An 18,931-nucleotide genomic window follows, 5' to 3' on the forward strand; every position below is an offset into this window, starting at 1 on the left:
TTCCACAACTCTTTCGGAGCCTGGGTCTTTAACCCAACCAGCACAGCCCGAAAACCCCCCAAAGCAGCAGCTCTGTTCTCGCTGAGACTGTCGCCGGAATAGAGAGTGGTTAATCCTTTGCAAAACCACTAAACGAGCGTTTTGTGAAATACACAGATTTGCAGCTGTCAAAAACCTTGTCCCTTTCCCCAAATGTGGACATGACCGCTTTGTAAAGTCCGCTGTCTTCCAAGGGCATCATTTAGGCACAGCGCTTCTCTGCCTCAGCCGGTGGGTTGGCTTCCCGAGTTGGGAAAATCGGAAATCCCGACAGGCCCCGAACGCCCCACAAGGTCTCGCGATGCTGTTGTCAACGGCGCTCAGTGCTTTTGGCTAGCAACGAAGGTGGAGATTTCCCATGAAAAGACTTTCTAACTTGATATTTGAGGGGGAAAACACGTAATATTAACTGGGAAACCAACACCTGACCTCAAGGATTTAATCCAAAGGAAGGGACATAATTGTGAGGAGTTTTCAAACGGAATGGTACAAAGAGAACGACCGGGTTGTGTGGACGTACACAGCGCTGGATGAGCAGCTCAGGCTCCACATCACTGCACATAACGAAAAGGTAAAAGCTAACGGATATTTAAAAGTCTCTCTCTCTCTCTCTCTCTCTCTCTCTCTCTCTCTCTCTCTCTCTCTCTCTCTCTCTCTCTCTCTCTCTCTCTCTCTCTCTCTCTCTCTCTCTCTCTCTCTCTCTCTCTCTCTCTCTCTCTCTCTCTCTGGTTATAAAATCTTTATATGTTGTGTTTTTAGGCTTTTCAGACTTAGTTGTGCTTGGAGGTTTAATGGTGTGTGATCCGAGCGGGCGGTGTTTATAATGTATTGTTGCTCTTATAGACTGCACTGGAGCTGGAGGTCCTGTGTTGTTGAGATACAGCTGATTTCTTGTTGTGATCTTGTCTTTGGGTGCTCCTGTGCTGTAAATCCTGCAGAAATGCAGGTGAATGTATGTCTCTGATAATTAATTGGCAGTAATTGTGAGCGCGCTATAATCCGCCGATGTCAATACATTTTTGACAGCGGCAACTTGATTGGTTTTAATATTGAGTTCTATTTAATATATGTTTTTGTATGCATGTACTATGTGATTTAAGCTCTGGCTGATCCTGCCTACCCAGCCACGGACCTCACTGCGCGTTAATGGGAGTTTGTCACCTTTTTCAGCCCTTCTGAGTTTGCAAGTCTGTATAAAGTCTGTGGTCGCTACCATGTCAAGCCCAACCCAACTCACATGGCACTGCCATCTACAGGACTGTTGGTGCACAGCACCTTTGTGAAATAAACAAAATAATTTGTTTTGCCATACAAACATGAATTCGGTAAGGGGAGTGGACTCAACTATAAATGATGATTAATGTCTGAGGGCCAGATAAAATTGTCTGACTGGTCGGGTCCAGCTGGGTGTGTTCTGTATACTGCAGATAAGTCCAATGCAAAGCTAATGGAAGGGGATCATGTTCCTTAGAGTAGAAACATTGTTTTGCACACAGTACAGACAGTGTGTGCTGTTGTGTTCAGACTCTGGGGTTCTGCTGTACCGTGGAGTAGGTCTCCATTGTGTAACTACTGAGCCTGAAAGAGAAAAAGAACAAAATAACACATTAGTGCAGAAAAGCAACAAAAATAGACTGTTATGTAGCTTTGAAGTTATGTTGAAATGTTGCCCTGTAATTACAACATACCTATCAAGCCAATCTATGCGATTTGCTCAGTGCATGAACACAATGTCAAAATACATCATCCCTTCAAAATTCATAAAAATGTACCAGTGGTGTCTGAGATATAATATTTGAGTTTCAGTTTTCAATTTTCTCAGTGCAGTCAGTCTAAGAATAGCTGGATGTATGTAACAAGTTTCTTATCATTTGGAATTAATTATACTGCCTCCATCAAGCCAATTAGTGGGATGTTTTTGAAGTATGAGACACAGGGCTGAAACACATCATCCTTATAAGTTTTGTAAAACTCAGAGCACCAGTGTCTGAGATATAATTTAAGCCAACCAGTAAGAACATGCTCAGTAAAAAAAAAAAAAAAAAAATCAAAGCAGTGGTGAAACACTCTTATGGTCTGACAAAGTCTGAACATTTTACATTCTGTTATACTCAGAGTAATTTCTTTACAGGCTGGAGCACGGTGGGAAGATGCATCATCCCACTGTGTTTCATCTGAATCAAACAAGGTCACCCATACCGCCTGGTTCAGTTGTAATGACAAGAGATGCCCACCTGGGGGCAGTGGTGGCTCTGTTGAAACTGACAGTAGCATAGTGGGCCTCCTCCTGTCTCTGAGGCAGCTGGACGGTGGAGTACAGAGGACCCGTCCTAGAGAAGTGGATGTTGCTGTAGTGAAGGTCCTCCTGCTCAGATGGTTTGCTTTGACATGCAGGGGCCGGCCTCTGGCCCGCAGCTGAGACGTTGACGTACATAGGCTGAAGACAAGACAGACAGCATCACTTTGACATTACATTACATCTCAGAGGTTTGGCTCGGCCACTCATCCAGATGCTCAGCTGGTGGGAGTTTTTGAAAGCCAGCATTCACACTGCTATGAATGAATAAATTAAGCTTTTAGTGTTAGCAGCTCTTTATGGCAGTGTGACCCACACACTTACTGGTAGAAGAAACTCGAATTTGTCACCATCTTTAAATGAGGAATTAAGTAACAAAGTTGCATCATTAATTAACAAAGAGCTAATTAGAAAGGTTGCAGTATCACACCAATAAAACAATAATAACAACACTATTGATTAATAAAATGGATACATAATGTTCAAAGATAACAAAATCCCTTTTCAGGATGTTTTATCTTGCTGAGTTCAAGTAGAAACCTCCATCATATCACAGCGAATGACACAACAGGAAAAAAGGCCCATAACTGCCTGACATATCATCAAACTGATATAGCAGTCTAACCTTTCATTTACAACAATAGAAGAGTTACAGTAAAGTTGCAGTAAAACCACAGTTCCCATAAAAATAATGGAAATAGATTTCTGTGTCACTAGAATAATATTTGGCTAAAAAAAAAAAAAAAAAAAAAAAAAAAAGATCAGCCAGAGAGAAAAGCTGGTAAAGTTTTCATTAAACAAGATAGTCACTTGACAAGGTGCAGATAAAGGAAGATGAGATAGGGAAGGGATAAGAGCGGAAAGGAGATAATAACTAGTAAGAACTGGCATGGGTAATGCTTTTTTTTTTTTTTTTTTTTTTTTTTGTTAAGGAATGGTTTAATTTCTGTTCTTCACCTGCTCTGTGTCATCTTTCATGCCAGGTCTTGTGGTTGGAGTGGAGGTCCTCTTGCCTCTGGTTAATCTAAGGAATGAATGCGTAAATTAATAAGTAAATTTCAGATGAGATTGGATGTCATCTCTCGTGTCACTCACCTGATCCACAGGACGATAAAGAGGGGTATGATAACCAGCAGAACTGCAGCGGTTCCTGCAGCTGCTGCTGTTAACAATGATGTCCATCTCCCTGTGATCAAATGAAATCTGAATTAAGGAAACACAGAGTCTTTGGCCTCCATTATTAATTCCAAGGATTAAAGTTTCCCATCACTGTGATCGAGTTCTATCATTTTGATTCCAGAGAGACTACAGACGCCTTTCACCACCTGTCTGATTGTTCTTCCTCATGGCCAGCAGATGATGAATATGCTGGCTGCGTACAGAGTACAACTGTATTGAACCCAACAGGAAAAACACAAGTTGAGATTCTGGGGCTAAGGTTTAAAATTTTTTTAAATCTAAACATAATCATTATTTCTAAGACACTGGACTATACTTTTTAGTTTGAGACAATAAGGATACAGTTACAGTGTTTATTTTAATTTGACCTCAGATTAATTTCTTCAGTCAGATTAGCACCTCCACTCCCCAGTCACACCTTCCATTTAGAATATAATTTATATGTGTAGTACAGATTAGTGCTTCTCCTAGATTGTTTTTCCTGTACTGTAACACATAATACATTATGTGTTACCTAGTACTCTGATTTAACCCTGCAAATTAAACGCTTTCTCCTTACCCCATAGCTGACCATGTTAACAATCAATAATCGATCAATCATTAATAATTAATAAGATACAAATGGACCAGAGCTGTATTTTAAGACAATGCCACAAAATTTGCATTGAGTGTTGACCTTTTTTTTTTTTTTTTTTTTTTTAACCGTGCAATGCCTTCTGCTTTTGTTGCACCAGTTGTTTTTTTTTTTTAACCCCACAAGGGTGAAGTGCGCCCTCTTGTGGTCTAAAAGTTAATATATGTAACCTCCAAAGAAATGGTACACTAAACACACATTGTCAGTTAATGCATTTTTAATCGGTAAAATTCTGAACAGGAATTAATCAAATTAATCTTGAGTCACTAACATCCCTATTCTGATTACTCAAAACTCCAGTTTATATGTGCTTCCCAAAAATGCCCCAGAAAAAATCTGTAATATGATATTGAGTGAGTGATGTAAAATACACTTAGTGGCCACTTTATTAGGTCTACCTGTACAGTCTAATAGAATCCAATACAGCTGTTCTGTCATAAAGTTTCCTTTTCTGCTGCCTATACGGCTCAGGTTCGTTCAATTGTCTGTTTGGCATTGAGCTCATAGTTAGTGCTCCTGTTGTACTGGATTGCATTTTATTGAGAAATGTTTCTACTATTCTGTCCCCCTCATTGTATATAAATAGGGAAGACAAAAAATTAGAAAAACCTCTCAATAAAATGTAGTCACAATACCAATGTCAGCAAAAACTGAACATTCCAACCTTTCTTAAAAGGTAGACTTTATGACAGAGCTGTGAACTGCATTAGATTGTACAGGTGGACCAGACAAAGTGGCCAGACCTCGTGACCTAATATAGTATTTGTGACTGTCGCCAACTCAAGAAATGACATATAGTGTGATGCCCCAGGAGGAAAATGTTGGAAATTGCAAATAGGAGAATTCTGTCTGCAAAATTGCCTTCAACACCTAAACACACCTTAACAAGCAACTTAGCACCACCCTCACCTCTGACAGTGAGGGTCTCCTCAGGGGACTTGATGTTTTGGTGGGTCCTCACAGCGCAGGAGTATTTTCCTGCATGCTGAGCGCTGACTGGGTCTAGAACCAGCTGTTTGTGTTGGCCCTCTGCCGGGGTCAGAGGTCGTCCGTTGTGGTACCAGATGTAGGTGTTGTCAGTCAGAGGACAGCTGGTACTGCAGGTCAGTGTTACTCTCTGGTCCTCTGTCACCACAGCAGAGGGGGTCAGCATCACTTCCAGGCCTGGAAGATGTTTACCATCATCACTCAGTTGAAAAGAGACACTTTAACTCAAGTTCAGTCCAGGATTCCTGCACTGGGACCATCTATGTCTGTGTGGTCAAGATTCAACACAACCTTATCACTTGTTAAAATGTAGGAATAGCTTAATACAAATGTTGCTTATATGGTTCACAAATTTCCTCTTATTCCTCCCAATGATAGATATATGTAGCGTTCTGTCAGGCAGCATTGTATCGTTAGACACCATATTTTGAGCCAAATCTATTGAGTAATTTTGAGCCAAACCTATTGTATCAACGTCAGTGAGGGTAAACTACTGACTGCTCCATGTAAACAGAGACACAAACATTCAAATTCAACATGGAAAAACAAAGATGAAGAATTACCTGTCACAGTTAAAGTCACTCCAGGAAAACGAGAATATTTCATTTCTCCATCATCATGGTCAAATCTGAACGTGTATTTTGCCAAGTCACTTTTTGTCACATGTTTGAGTCTCAGGATGATGTGTTGATTTGTGCTGTTGTGATATTCCACACGAGGCTCAGTTCTCTTCCATTTTTCATTATACCTACTGCCATTTTCCATTCTGGTTGTTTTTTTATACCAAACTGTAGGTTTCAACATCTTAGCACTGGGATATGAGTAATTACAGGAAATATCCACTGAGGAGCCTTCCAGAGTACAGATTCTCCTGCTGACACAATTCAAACTCCAGCAGCCCTGACCCTCAGCACCTGAAACAGAGATTTAAAAACTAAAGGCAACAACACTGAAAATGAAATTTCACTGTGATAGAAGATTTTAATCTAAATGTCAAAATAAGTTGTGGTGACTACAGGTCCCAAGAACAGCCACTATTGATGGTGACCTTTCATGTTGTTGTGCAGGAATATGTTTGCACTAAGTGAAAATGACCAGTGTGAAATATTATCTTAATAAGATGTAATGCTAAAAGCAATGATGATGATCTCATAAACTCTGTCACAAGGAAAATCTCAGATTGAAGTAAACATGATGTTTGAGCATATTGACCAAATCATCATATTTCTTGCTGGCATTCAAACATGTTCAACCATGCACTCAGTGGCCACTTTATCAGGCCCACCTGTACAGTCTAATGCAGTTCAGTGCAGCTCTGACAAAAATTCTACCTTTTAAGGAAGTTTATAATGTTCAGTTTTTGTTGACATTATGGAGAATGTGTAAATTTAATTTTGTTTATTACTGAGGCTGTAGTTTGCAGAGGTATTGTACTGGACTACATTATATTAAGAGGTGTTTCCAATTTTGTGTCCTCCTTATATATACACATTATGGGGGACAGAATAATGGAAACACCTCTCAATAAAATGCAGCCCAGTACAACAGCAGCACTAACTATGAGCTCAATGCCAAACATAAAAGTAAATGAACTCCTCTATTACTGTGACAAAAAGAAAACCTGAGCATTATAGGCAGCAGAACAGGAAACTTTATTGTGGAACATTTGTACTTGATTGTATAAGATTGTACGGGTGGACGTAGTAAGTGTGTAAATAATGAACTATGATAAGTATGTTCATACTCACACACTGCAGGAGAGCGGATATCCTCATTATCTGATGCAGCACAGGAGTAGCTGTCATTAGAGGATCTGGAAACATTAAGCTTGTTATCAAAACCTAGATAATCTCCATTCTTGTACCAGAAGTTTTCTGTTTTGACGTCAGTCACATTACAGCTGCTGTTACAGGTCAGTGTGACAAACTGTCCACTTGTGGCAGTAGGAGTCACTTCAACATATAGCTCTGTTGGGAGATAATTACAGCTTTAATCAGTGAGTAAATGCTACAATGAAGTATTTATTAGATTTATTTATTAGCTCTAACCTCTGGGATATGTGATGGAGCAGTGCTGATTAGAGGAACACATTCTGCCTCCAGCATAGGTCACACTAAAGCAGGTCGGTGTGACAGAATCTACAGGGAAAGAAATGGCATGCAGTTTAATCCTGATGGACTTCAGAGCAAGAATTAGTCCCAGGAAAAAGTTTAACTATAGATAGATCGTGACTTGACAGATACTTCAGTGAGATATTGAAATAGATAATTTGGTCCCTAGCAAACCAGCTGGAGGTGTGGTTAGCTGACAGGCAGCTGAAAGTCTCCACTCACCCACTGAGACTTCAGGGGCTCTGAGATCCTCGTAGCCTTTGACAGCACAGGAGTAGCTGACTGCTTCCTCACTGCTGACCAGCTGATGGTACCAGGGAGACGAGTCCTGGTACACAAACGATCCGTTCTTGTACCAGATGTAGGCTGCAGGGTTTTCAGTCAGAGGACAGCTGGTGCCACATATCAGAGTTACTCTCTGTCCCTCTGCTGCTGCAACAGGAGTCACTTTGACCTGGAGGTCTGGAAAGACGGTGCAGGAAAAAGCCATAAATATTCTAAAATAATTTTCCTAAATCAATAAATGAGTGACAACGAGCCGCGTTACCTGTAACATCGAGATAAATTCCACTTGACCATTCACATTCTGGTTTTCCAGTAGCGTCTTTGCAGCAGTATGTATTTTCATCACTCTCTCTTATATTATCAATTCTTAGAGTGGAGTCACTCTCTTTAGTCGCATCATACTTCACACGATCTCCTTGAACCAGCTTCTCCCCATCCCAGTGTTTAGTAAACCACGTCTTGTTTGAGGTGTGATTTGGAACTGAACAGGGCAGATCCACGGACGAGCCCTTCAGTGCACAGATGGTGACAGCTTGCCCCAGGAATCCTAAAATAGAGCCTCTTTTTCATCAAAAGATGTGGACAGATTCTGTTTTTGTAAAGTAATGGCTTTTCCACGCATAATTAAAAAGTGACGGGATAATGTAACTTATGTGCATTTGCAGGTCTTTATCCAACTCATTAAGTGATACTATTGGTGTCTCACTACCAATAACTTTAGTTTATGTCTTCAGTTTTCGAAGTAAGAGTTGAAAATGTACTGTTCAATTGATCAGCATACTTTTCCACATTTTAACTCCTACAATTCAATACAGTAAGAAGGTGGCTATGTTGTACAGGGGTACCTGACAGATGCATAATGGCAGAGCTGATGCCTATTATTTGACAAGAGATACATAAACTCAACCTCTACATACCTGAGAGATGCAGGAGCAAAGCCACACACACACATCCAGCTTCTGTCAACAACATGACTGTGGTAGTCTGTCAGCTTCTGGCCAGAAAGATGATTGAATGGCTGTATGGAAGCCTTACCAAAATGCTGCATTTATGAACTCTCATCCAAACAAGCAGGCATGTAATTCAGCATTTTACTTACAGAGTAGAGGTTGACTATGTAGACGTTTTGCTCGCAGACAGAATGGACTCCTGGTCAGTATGAGGGCCAACTGGCACGTAACATGCAGATCAGATGCCAAAATTCACGTCCTCTTCATGTAACTGCCATTCTTAGCAAAGTGAGTCTAGATAAACTTGTCAAAGTGATGGCAGAGATAAGTGAAACTGTTTGTGATCAGCAAGTCATTTGTGGTTGGTTAATGGTGGAAACAACATCAGTAGGGAGGAAGTTCACTGCAGAAAGTGTCCATTATCTGTCTTTTTCAGTGTCTTCATCCTGCTGGCCTCACAGTCATTCATAGACAGTGACATCTGTGTTGAGAAGAGCCATACTAGTTATCACTCCTGTTTATTTGTTTGTGGTGTGTTTGTCACTTGCAGATGGAACCATAACCCTGATCAAGCCTCAACATTGAACAATATGTGTGCACTGTGGTAATAAATGTGTTAATGGAAACAGCCATGAACTCCTCGCATTCTTATCAACGCACCCATGGTGATGTTGCTGTTCCTTTGAACCGCTTCTCCTACTAAACTACAATCTGAGAGTTGCTATGATGTCAAGTGAAAGGAAATGACAATGAAAAAGGCTTCCTGAATGTCTAAATCATTCTTTTTCTTATTCATACATGATGCAGGCAACAAACCTGTAAGTCATAAGCCAGGACCACACCTTCAGCAAGAGGCACTCAAAGGTTTATTGATTTGAGAGTGAGATTTTTAAATTAAATTTTATTGGCACAATGGGACACACGCAAAAGAGAAAAACAAATGAAACAGATTGTTCAGGTGAGAATAAAACACCCCTTGAGGCTTATAAAAAAAACAAATACACAATGAGGAACAAAGAAATAAAAAATAAATGATATAATGAACAAAATGAGTTGATATTGACATTAGAAACTCAACAATCACCAAAGCAATCTTAGTGGGACTATTCACAGTCACAGTTAAACTTGATGGCACTTTCTGTTAGTTTGTGGGACTTTTTGGCTTCATTGGGAAGCTTCATGGTGATTTTGTGTCGCTGATACCAAATGGAAAATAAAGAAACTTATTTGTATTACAGTTTTATTTCCAGTGTTTACACAGCACGTCCACAAAACACACCACATAGAAATATGAAAACACACACAAGTGCATCAATAAGAAATGATAGAAACACACATGAGAGAAGAGGTGCACACAAAAAATATTCAAAATATACAAAGATGTGACAAAGCACAAAGGATCATATGCAAGTTGAGAATCCTTGCTGCCACGTCAACAGTTACAAGGGGAAACCCTCACTCTTTCCCTTCCTCTTGCTCTCTCACTTTATAACACACTCTTTGTACACTGCATATGTACACTGCTCTTTATGGTGCTCATTTATTGTTTTTGGTTTTTTTGTGTACTGTGCAGTACTCATCTCCTGTTGATACAGTGAACCTGAAAGTGAAAAAGAACATGTTAGTTTTGTTTAGCCAGTTTTTCTGTCTTTTCTCACTTGTGGTTATTTACCTACAATGGTCACAAGCCTTTAATTAGAATAAAAATAGTAAGAAATCTTTAATATACATAAACATGCCAGCAGTGATACAGCTTTCAGCATGTGAAATTCTGCCAGCTGTGCCCAAGGATGGCCATGTCGGCCCGTCCATCTGTTTCACTCAAAGACAACATGTCATAACATCTGTTTGGTGAATTGCAACTAAATTTTAGTGATCTCATTCATTTTGGTGAGCTCCTGACCTTTCCTCTAGCGCCACCCTCAGGCCTAAATATGTTCTACCACTACTTGGATTCCCCCGACATGGAACAAGCCAGTGGGGAACCAGCAGTGCAGGGCCAGTATTTGTTTAGTTATAGCCCCCATCAAACTAAGTAGTGCAATGCTTTGAAATGCATCATCCTTAAGGTTTGTAAAATTCAGACCAGCGGTGGGAAATCATACAGGCCAGTCAAAGTTTAGCAATCATCACACTGGTAATACAGCAAGTCGTAATGACATGAGATGCTCACCTGGGGGCGATGTCAGCGCTGCAGATGTTGACAGCAGCATACTGGACTTCCTCCTCTGGCTGGGGCTGGGGCTGGGGCGGCTGGTCGATGGAGTACAGGGGATTTTTCTTAGAGAAGTGTAGGCTGCTGTAGTGATGCTCATCCTGCTCAGCTGGTTTGCTCTGAGCTGCACGGATCGGCTCCTGTCCCACGGCTGAGATGCTGCTGTGCACAGGCGGGTGGTTTAACTGGTGGGCGACAACACAGACGGTGTTACTTTTATATTGTATAGCATTTTAGAGGTTTGGCTGGTCCTCTCATCCAGAAAAACATGAAATAATTGCAACTGCAGATGGTGAAAGGATCACCAGAATGATTGTGAGTTAAGAAATAACAGCCTTGAAGAAAAGATGGAATAGATGGGAAAGTTTTCAATAAATATGACAGGGACTTCAGCAAGAGCAGATAGAGCGGATGACAGGTATGGAGGAAGGTGAGGCTGGGTGAGGGTAATGTTTTTCTTTTGCAGAGGAAGGGTTTAATTTCTGTTCTTCACCTGCTCTGTGTCTTCTTGTGCTTCAGGTCTGGGGGTTTGAGTTGACGTCCTTTTTCTTCTGGTTGGTGAAATGAATGATTGAATCGATTAATAAATCATTTTCAGACAAGAGACTGAACATCATCAAATGTCATACCACTCACCTAATCCACAGGAAGATGGAAAGGAGTATGACAAGTAGCAGAGCAGCAGCAATTCCTGCAGCTGCTGCTAATGTCCATGATGGCCCTGTGGTCAAATGAAATCTAAATTAGATCTAAATTAACCCTATGAAGCCATTTGTATCATATATGATACACATATTCAATTCTGTTTTTTGTTTTCAGTTTAATCAATACTTGACCAAAATACTGTTGTATACCTTTAAACAATTCCCCTGTTCACCCTGGACCATACTATTGGCACTTCAAGTACATATCATATATCATACACCAGAAAGGTCATGTAATAACATATTTTTTGAATTTATATGTATATATACATACATATATATACAGTACAGGCCAAAAGTTTGGACACACCTTCTCATTCAATGCGTTTTCTTTATTTTCATGACTATTTACATTGTAGATTCTCACTGAAGGCATCAAAACTATGAATGAAGACATGTGGAGTTATGTACTTAACAAAAAAAGGTGAAATAACTGAAAAGATGTTTTATATTTATAGTTTCTTCAAAATAGCCACCTTTGCTCTGATTACTGCTTTGCACACTCTTGGCATTCTCTCAATGAGCTTCAAGAGGTAGTCACCTGAAATGGTTTTCACTTCACAGGTGTGCCTTATCAGGGTTAATTAGTGGAATTTCTTGCTTTATCAATGGGGTTGGGACCATCAGTTGTGTTGTGCAGAAGTCAGGTTACTACACAGCCGACAGCCCTATTGGACAACTGTTAAAATTCATATTATGGCAAGAACCAATCAGCTAACTAAAGAAAAACGAGTCATCATTACTTTAAGAAATGAAGGTCAGTCAGTCTGGAAAATTGCAAAAACTTTAAATGTGTCCCCAAGTGGAGTCGCAAAAACCATCAAGCGCTACAACAAAACTGGCACACATGAGGACCGACCCAGGAAAGGAAGACCAAGAGTCACCTCTGCTTCTGAGGACAAGTTCATCCGAGTCACCAGCCTCAGAAATCGCAAGTTAACAGCAGCTCAGATCAGAGAGCAGATAAATGCCACACAGAGTTCTAGCAGCAGACCCATCTCTAGAACAACTGTTAAGAGGAGACTGCGCCAATCAGGCCTTCATGGTCAAATAGCTGCTAGGAAACCACTGGTAAGGAGAGGCAACACGCAGAAGAGATTTGTTTGGGCCAAGAAACACAAGGAATGGACATTAGACCAGTGGAAATCTGTGCTTTGGTCTGATGAGTCCAAATTTGAGATCTTTGGTTCCAACCGCCATGTCTTTGTGAGACGCAGAAAAGGTGAACGGATGGATTCCACATGCCTGGTTCCCACTGTGAAGCATGGAGGAGGAGGTGTGATGGTGTGGGGGTGTTTTGCTGGTGACACTGTTGGGGATTTATTCAAAATTGAAGGCACACTGAACCAGCATGGCTACCACAGCATCCTGTAACGACATGCCATCCCATCCGGTTTGTGTTTAGTTGGACGATCATTTATTTTTCAACAGGACAATGACCCCAAACACACCTCCAGGCTGTGTAAGGGCTATTTGACCAAGAAGGAGAGTGATGGAGTGCTGCGGCAGATGACCTGACCTCCACTGCGGTCCAGCTCACACGGTGAGCTGGACCGCAGAGTGAAGGCAAAGGGGCCAACAAGTGCTAAACACCTCTGGGAACTCCTTCAAGACTGTTGGAAAACCATTTCAGGTGACTACCTCTTGAAGCTCATCGAGAGAATGCCAAGAGTGTGCAAAGCAGTAATCAGAGCAAAGGGTGGCTATTTTGAAGAAACTAGAATATAAAACATGTTTTCAGTTATTTCACCTTTTTTTGTTAAGTACATAACTCCACATGTGTTCATTCATAGTTTTGATTCCTTCAGTGAGATTCTACAATGTAAATAGTCATGAAAATAGGTGTGTCCAAACTTTTGGCCTGTACTATATATATATATATATATGTGTGTATATGTATATATATATAGTTATAGGACTAAATAAAGGGTTCAGTTTCAAAAAATTGGAATTTTCTGCCAATTCTTTCATAGTTCAGGCTTTATAGGGTTAAGAGATATGTATACATGTATTTTCAAGAGATGCTCACAGCAACTTTTGTCTTCTTAGAGGATTCAGAGGCTTCGGTGTTAGTCGCCAAAATTTACAACTAGCGTGCAAAAGTCTTGTTGAGCATGTTTTAACTTTCCCTATCCCTGCCTGGTAAAGTCACCTAAACTATAGATCTGAGAATAAACTGTCCAGAATTGTGTTAATGGTATCAATTTTCTTAACATTAGAAAATCACTGATGGGGTTTAAGATACAGAAATTGACATTTCTTAATGTGTGATGTGACTGTGTCATTGTGTTTTACTAACTGCTTGTCTGTTTTATGTCTTTTGTGTCTTGTGTCAAATGAAAGTAGTAAAGAAAAAGTGTAACATCTCTCTCAAAAATGTGATGGTGTAACTGTCTCTCAGAAGGAAATTACCCAACTACCAGCACCTTCAACTGGACTTATATAGAGGAAAATTATGTAGTTACTTTACACAAAGGTCGATAAACACACCTCACCTGATGTCTTAGGACCAAGTTTACCTCTGACAGTGAGAGTCTCCTCAGGCGACTTGATGTTTTGGTGGCTCCTCACAGCGCAGGAGTATTTTCCTGCATGCTGAGCGCTGACTGGGTCTAGAACCAGCTGTTTGTGTTGGCCCTCTGTCAGGGTCAGAGGTTGTCCGTTGCAGTACCAGATGTAGGTGTTGTCAGTCAGAGGACAGCTGCTACTACAGGTCAGTGTTACTCTCTTGTCCTCTGTCACCACAGCAGAGGGGGTCACCACCACTTCCAGGCCTGAAAGATGTTTACCATCATCACTCAGTTGAAAAGAGACACTTTAACTCAAGTTCAGTCCAGGATTCCTGCACTGGGACCATCTATGTCTATGTGGTCAAGATTAAACACAACCTTATAACTTGTTAAAATTTAGGAATAGCTTAATACAAATGTTACTTATATGGTGTTCACAAATTTCCTCTTATTCCTTCTAATGATAGATATATACAGTGGTCCCTCGCTATAACGCGGTTCACCTTTCACGGCCTTGCAGTTTCGCGGATTTTTTTAGTGCAGTTTTAACATTAAATTACATAACATTAACTCAAGTTCAGAACAAATTCAGGGTTACTACATAACCCTGGGAATTTAATGTTATCATTTACAGGTGTTGGAAAATTTGAAAACTGAAATATGGATGCATTTTACAGCCCTACTGCAAAATGCACCCTCTGTTTTTTCTTTCATATATGTTAGCAACTGCAGTTACCAAAGCTGAACATACACTGATTTTTTCACACAAAGTCCATGAACCATAGTTTGGCCCGCATACCAAGTGCAAAGTAGTGCTGTAGCAAAACAGTAACAAAGAAAAATTAATATCACCATGGTTTTGGGGGATGCTGATGTGGAACAAAATCATGAGGGTGGGGTGGGGGTAATAACATTAGTATTACCAGTAATAGTAGTTGTAACATAATAGTAATAATAATGGTAATAGAAGTATTAGTATTTGTTAAAATAGTGTTATGGTGGTTATAACAGCAGCAATAGTTGTTTAAAGCTGGGGTAATAGTGATAATAACACCAGTAATGGTTGCTATATTAATAGTAACACTAACAGCGGAAATGGTGGTGAACAACTTGGATGCTGATGGCATTCACAGCAACACACTTTTTTTTTTTTTTTTTTTTTTTTTTTTTTGGTAAACACCAATTGATGTGTGGAAAGTGATTTATACATTCTTTGTATGCATCATTTACACCTCTGCCCCCTGTTGACATTTTCTCTCTGTTGGCTTTAGCTGAGCAACTGCCCACGTAAACAGTGAACTTGCTGCAGACACCAGGGACTCAAATCACTGACGACACGACAAATCAGAGGGAAAACGCTCCAGCAGCAACAACACCTACAACCTCAACACCACCCCTGTTTGCAGCTTCAGTGAAAGTCCCCTTACCCCTCACATCAAAGAGTCAGACAGTCTGGCAGTTTTTGTGTTGCAGAGTGCTGACTGTTAATCAACCTTAACCACATTATCATTTTTTTTTTTTAAAGTTCTCATTTTTGAGTTTAGTGCTCGTCACCCACAATCAGTCAGCCTCCAGCAGGGGGTATTTGGAAGGCTGAGAGCTTTCTAATGGACTCCCTGCACCCTCTGTCTGATGAGGTTCAGTCACTCCCTTCAAACCAGAGGAACAAAGTTCCACTGAAATGATGAGAATTAAGTTCTACTGTATAGAACTAATAGAGCCAAACAGCCTCTTGTTTCTGCATGTGACATATAGTTTTGTATGAGTATGACTGCAAAACAAATCTCCCCTTGTGTGATAATTGTCCTTATAGCTCAATGTTTTTTTTTTGTTTTTTTTTTGTATTATCAAATGTATCTTAGAACTCAATGTCCTTTGTATTATCCAGTCTATCATATAGTTCATATCTATAGAACAGCTTGTCCGCTTGGAGCTGGCTCCGCATAACATAGAACAGATAAAACAGGAGCCAGATGTAACTTCTCTATCTTGTTAGTTAGGTCTGTTGCATTAGATACACGCCCAGTCAACATTCACACACTAGCATCACACATTCCAGAAACAAGGCGTGGACAGTGGTTGGCCTGTCCATGTCCGGGTAACTGGCCAATTATTCTCAGTTGCGTGTAAGTCCAACCTCTGTACGGGGCAGGCCCAGCCCAAGAACATAAATGTGTATCATTTCCTAATATCCGGGCTCATTCTGACAGAGATCTGCGAGAGCCCTGAGCCAGTGGCGGTTCTGCCTATGTTGCCGCATTAGCCGAAATTACTGCCTTGCATCCTTCCATGTTACTACTGCTGCCCTGGGCGGCTGCCCGCTTCGCCCATGCCTAACACCACCACTGTCCTGAGCCCAGCGCTGCCTTACTTTATATGTGACCATAATAAATATTTCATCTGAGAGCTGAAGATTTACTCCGGTTTGTTCTTGGGCTTTCAACAAAAGAATTGGGTGCTAACACTTACAGATAATAAATAATCTACGCTACTCTAGGATAGTGTATTCTAAATTGTTAGCATGGAGCACTGCAGTGGGTGATCTACCAGAGACACATGGATAATTTTTGAACTCTCATCACTTAAGAGATAATTGGCCATCTGGCCAGTTTCCTAAATACATGGTGCATCGCTAATATTTGTCATTTGTCTGAAGAACATTTTCAGCCACCATTTGCATACACTGTACATTGTCAGGAACGTAATGCAAAAATCCTGTTGATAACTGGGAGAGTGAGCTGTGTAAAATGGAGAGTCGTGTTACAGCTAAGCAAGTTTCTAACATGGGATAAAAAAACTGTCAGAGGCAGTTTGTGGTTGCCTGAGCCTACAGGAAGGAAGCAGCTCGAGTTCTCATGAAAGTGTGATCTTCTTGTCATCTTGTATAAACACAACTGAGGGCAAAATACTGATCGATGGCTGTACTTGATGGAGAAATACAATCACATTCTGTGTGGAACAATAACAATGAAAAATTACCTGTCACGACTAACATCACTCCTGGGAAATGAGAGTATGACCATTCTGTGTAACTGTTGTAGCATTTGTATTCTGCTGAGTCACTTTTTGTCAGATTTTTGATTCTCATGATGTTTGGGTTCATGTTGTCATCATACTCCACATGAGGTGCAGTGTCGTTTAAGATTTCAGGTTTCATTCCACTTGTTTTATACCAATCTGTAGGTTGGAATGTCTTGGCCCTGGGATATGAGTAATTACAGTAAATGTTCACTGAAGAGCCTTCCAGAGCACAGATTCTCCTGCTGACATAATTCACACTCCAGCAGTTTTGACCATCAGCACCTGAAATGCAGATGAAAGACTGAAAGTAACAACCCTGTGAACAAACAAAATCTCACTGTGGAAGACGATTTTAACTTTCCAGTGTTTGTGCATGATGCCGTTAAACTTTCAGGATCTGTCTCAAACATTTGTCACCCTCTGGATGCTGCCTTCTGTCAATACATTTTCTGATTTTTTTAAACTAGAGCAGCAACCAGTGATGGTGACAATTCGTCTAGTCATGTTTGTATAAAGTGCACCATATTGAAATATAATCACTGATACTTTTTGTATTGTAACAGTTTCTTATGTATAAAATTGCAGTGAAATTGAACTGTTCCTTATTTTACTGAGGACAGCCCTGAGCCCCGTAAAGACCCCTGGAGGTCCCTGGACCCCACTTTGACAACCATTGACTTCAGCAATGATTTTATTCTCATAAGTACAGTGTGACAAGGAAGATCAAGGATAGCAATAAACATAATTGTTGGAGCATAATTAATCAAATCTTCATATTTCGTACTGCCTCTCAAGCAAGCCCAACCATAAATCATACAGTATGATGAGTTTCTTCGTACTCACACACTGCAGGAGAGCGGATATCCTCATTATCTGATACAGAACAGGAGTAGCTGTCATCAGAGGATCTGGAAACATTAAGCTGAGGATCAAAACTTAGATATTCTCCATTCTTGTACCAGAAGTTTTCTGGTTTGGCGTCGGTCACATTACAGCTGCTGTTACAGGTCAGCGTGACAAACTGTCCACTTGTGGCAGCAGGAGTCACTTCAACATGTAGCTCTGTTTGGAGATAATTACAGCTTTCATCAGTAAGTAAATGCTACAATGAAGTATTGATTAGATTTATTAATTAGCTCTAACCTCTGGGATAGGTGATGGAGCAGCTCTGATTAGAGGAACACATTCTGCCTCCAGCATAGGTCACACTAAAGCAGGTCGGTGTGACAGAATCTACAGGGAAAGAAATGGCATGCAGTTTAATCCTGATGGACTTCAGTGCAAGAGTTAGTCCCAGGAAAAGGTTTAACTACAGATAGATAGTTACTTGACAGATACTTCAGTTAGATATTGAAACAGATAATTTGGTCCCTAGCCAACCAGCTGGAGGTGTGGTTAGCTGACAAGCAGCTGAAAGTCTCCACTCACCCACTGAGACTTCAGGGGCTCTGAGATCCTCGTAGCCTTTGACAGCACAGGAGTAGCTGACTGCTTCCTCACTGCTGACCAGCTGATGGTACCAGGGAGACGAGTCCTGGTACACAAACGATCCGTTCTTGTACCAGATGTAGGCTGCAGGGTTTTCAGTCAGAGAACAGTTGGTGCTACATATCAGAGTTACTCTCTGTCCCTCTGCTGCTGCGACAGGAGTCACTTCGACCTGGAGGTCTGGAATGACGGTGCAGGAAATAACCATAAATATTCTAAAATAATTTTCCTAAATCAATAAATGAGTGACAACGAGCCACTTTACCTGTAACATTGAGATAAATTCCACTTGACCATTCACATTCTGGTTTTCCAGTAGCGTCTTTGCAGCAGTATGTATTCTCATCACTCTCTCTTATATCATCAATTCTTAGAGTGGAGTCACTCTTTTTAGTTGCATCATACTTCACACGATCTCCTTGAACCAGCTTCTCCCAATCCCAGTGTTTAGTAAACCACGTCTTGTTTGAGGTGTGATTTGTAACTGAACAGGGCAGATCCACGGACGAGCC

At 40.7% G+C, this 18,931-nt stretch overlaps 1 protein-coding gene across 1 annotated transcript; it reads right to left on the minus strand.

Moving 5' to 3' along the window:
* Positions 1 to 9,445: 9,445 nt before the first annotated feature.
* On the minus strand, positions 9,446 to 17,011 carry LOC115365437 (sialoadhesin-like). The gene is made up of 6 exons (XM_030060460.1): positions 16,890 to 17,011; positions 13,920 to 14,174; positions 11,333 to 11,417; positions 11,190 to 11,247; positions 10,655 to 10,881; positions 9,446 to 10,081 (listed from the first exon to the last, which is right to left on the minus strand). The coding sequence occupies exons 1-6, from the start codon at positions 16,996 to 16,998 to the stop codon at positions 10,018 to 10,020; spliced, it is 798 nt and encodes a 265-aa protein (XP_029916320.1). The 5' UTR covers positions 16,999 to 17,011; the 3' UTR covers positions 9,446 to 10,017.
* Between the last annotated feature and the right edge of the window lie 1,920 nt (positions 17,012 to 18,931).

This window comes from Myripristis murdjan, chromosome 1 (assembly GCF_902150065.1).
Source record: "Myripristis murdjan chromosome 1, fMyrMur1.1, whole genome shotgun sequence".
NCBI lineage: Eukaryota > Metazoa > Chordata > Actinopteri > Holocentriformes > Holocentridae > Myripristis > Myripristis murdjan.

What these genes read in the sequence shown, in the direction of transcription:
- LOC115365437 (XM_030060460.1), bottom strand. Translation starts at nt 16,998, where the DNA reads ATGAGAATCAAAAATCTGACAAAAAGTGACTCAGCAGAATACAAATGC. An exon ending in GGAGACTCTCACTGTCAGAG is followed by an intron (nt 11,418 to 13,919) that starts GTAAACTTGGTC and finishes ATTTGACCACAG; the next exon opens with GGCCATCATGGACATTAGCA. An exon ending in CACAAGAAGACACAGAGCAG is followed by an intron (nt 10,882 to 11,189) that starts GTGAAGAACAGA and finishes GTCGCCCACCAG; the next exon opens with TTAAACCACCCGCCTGTGCA.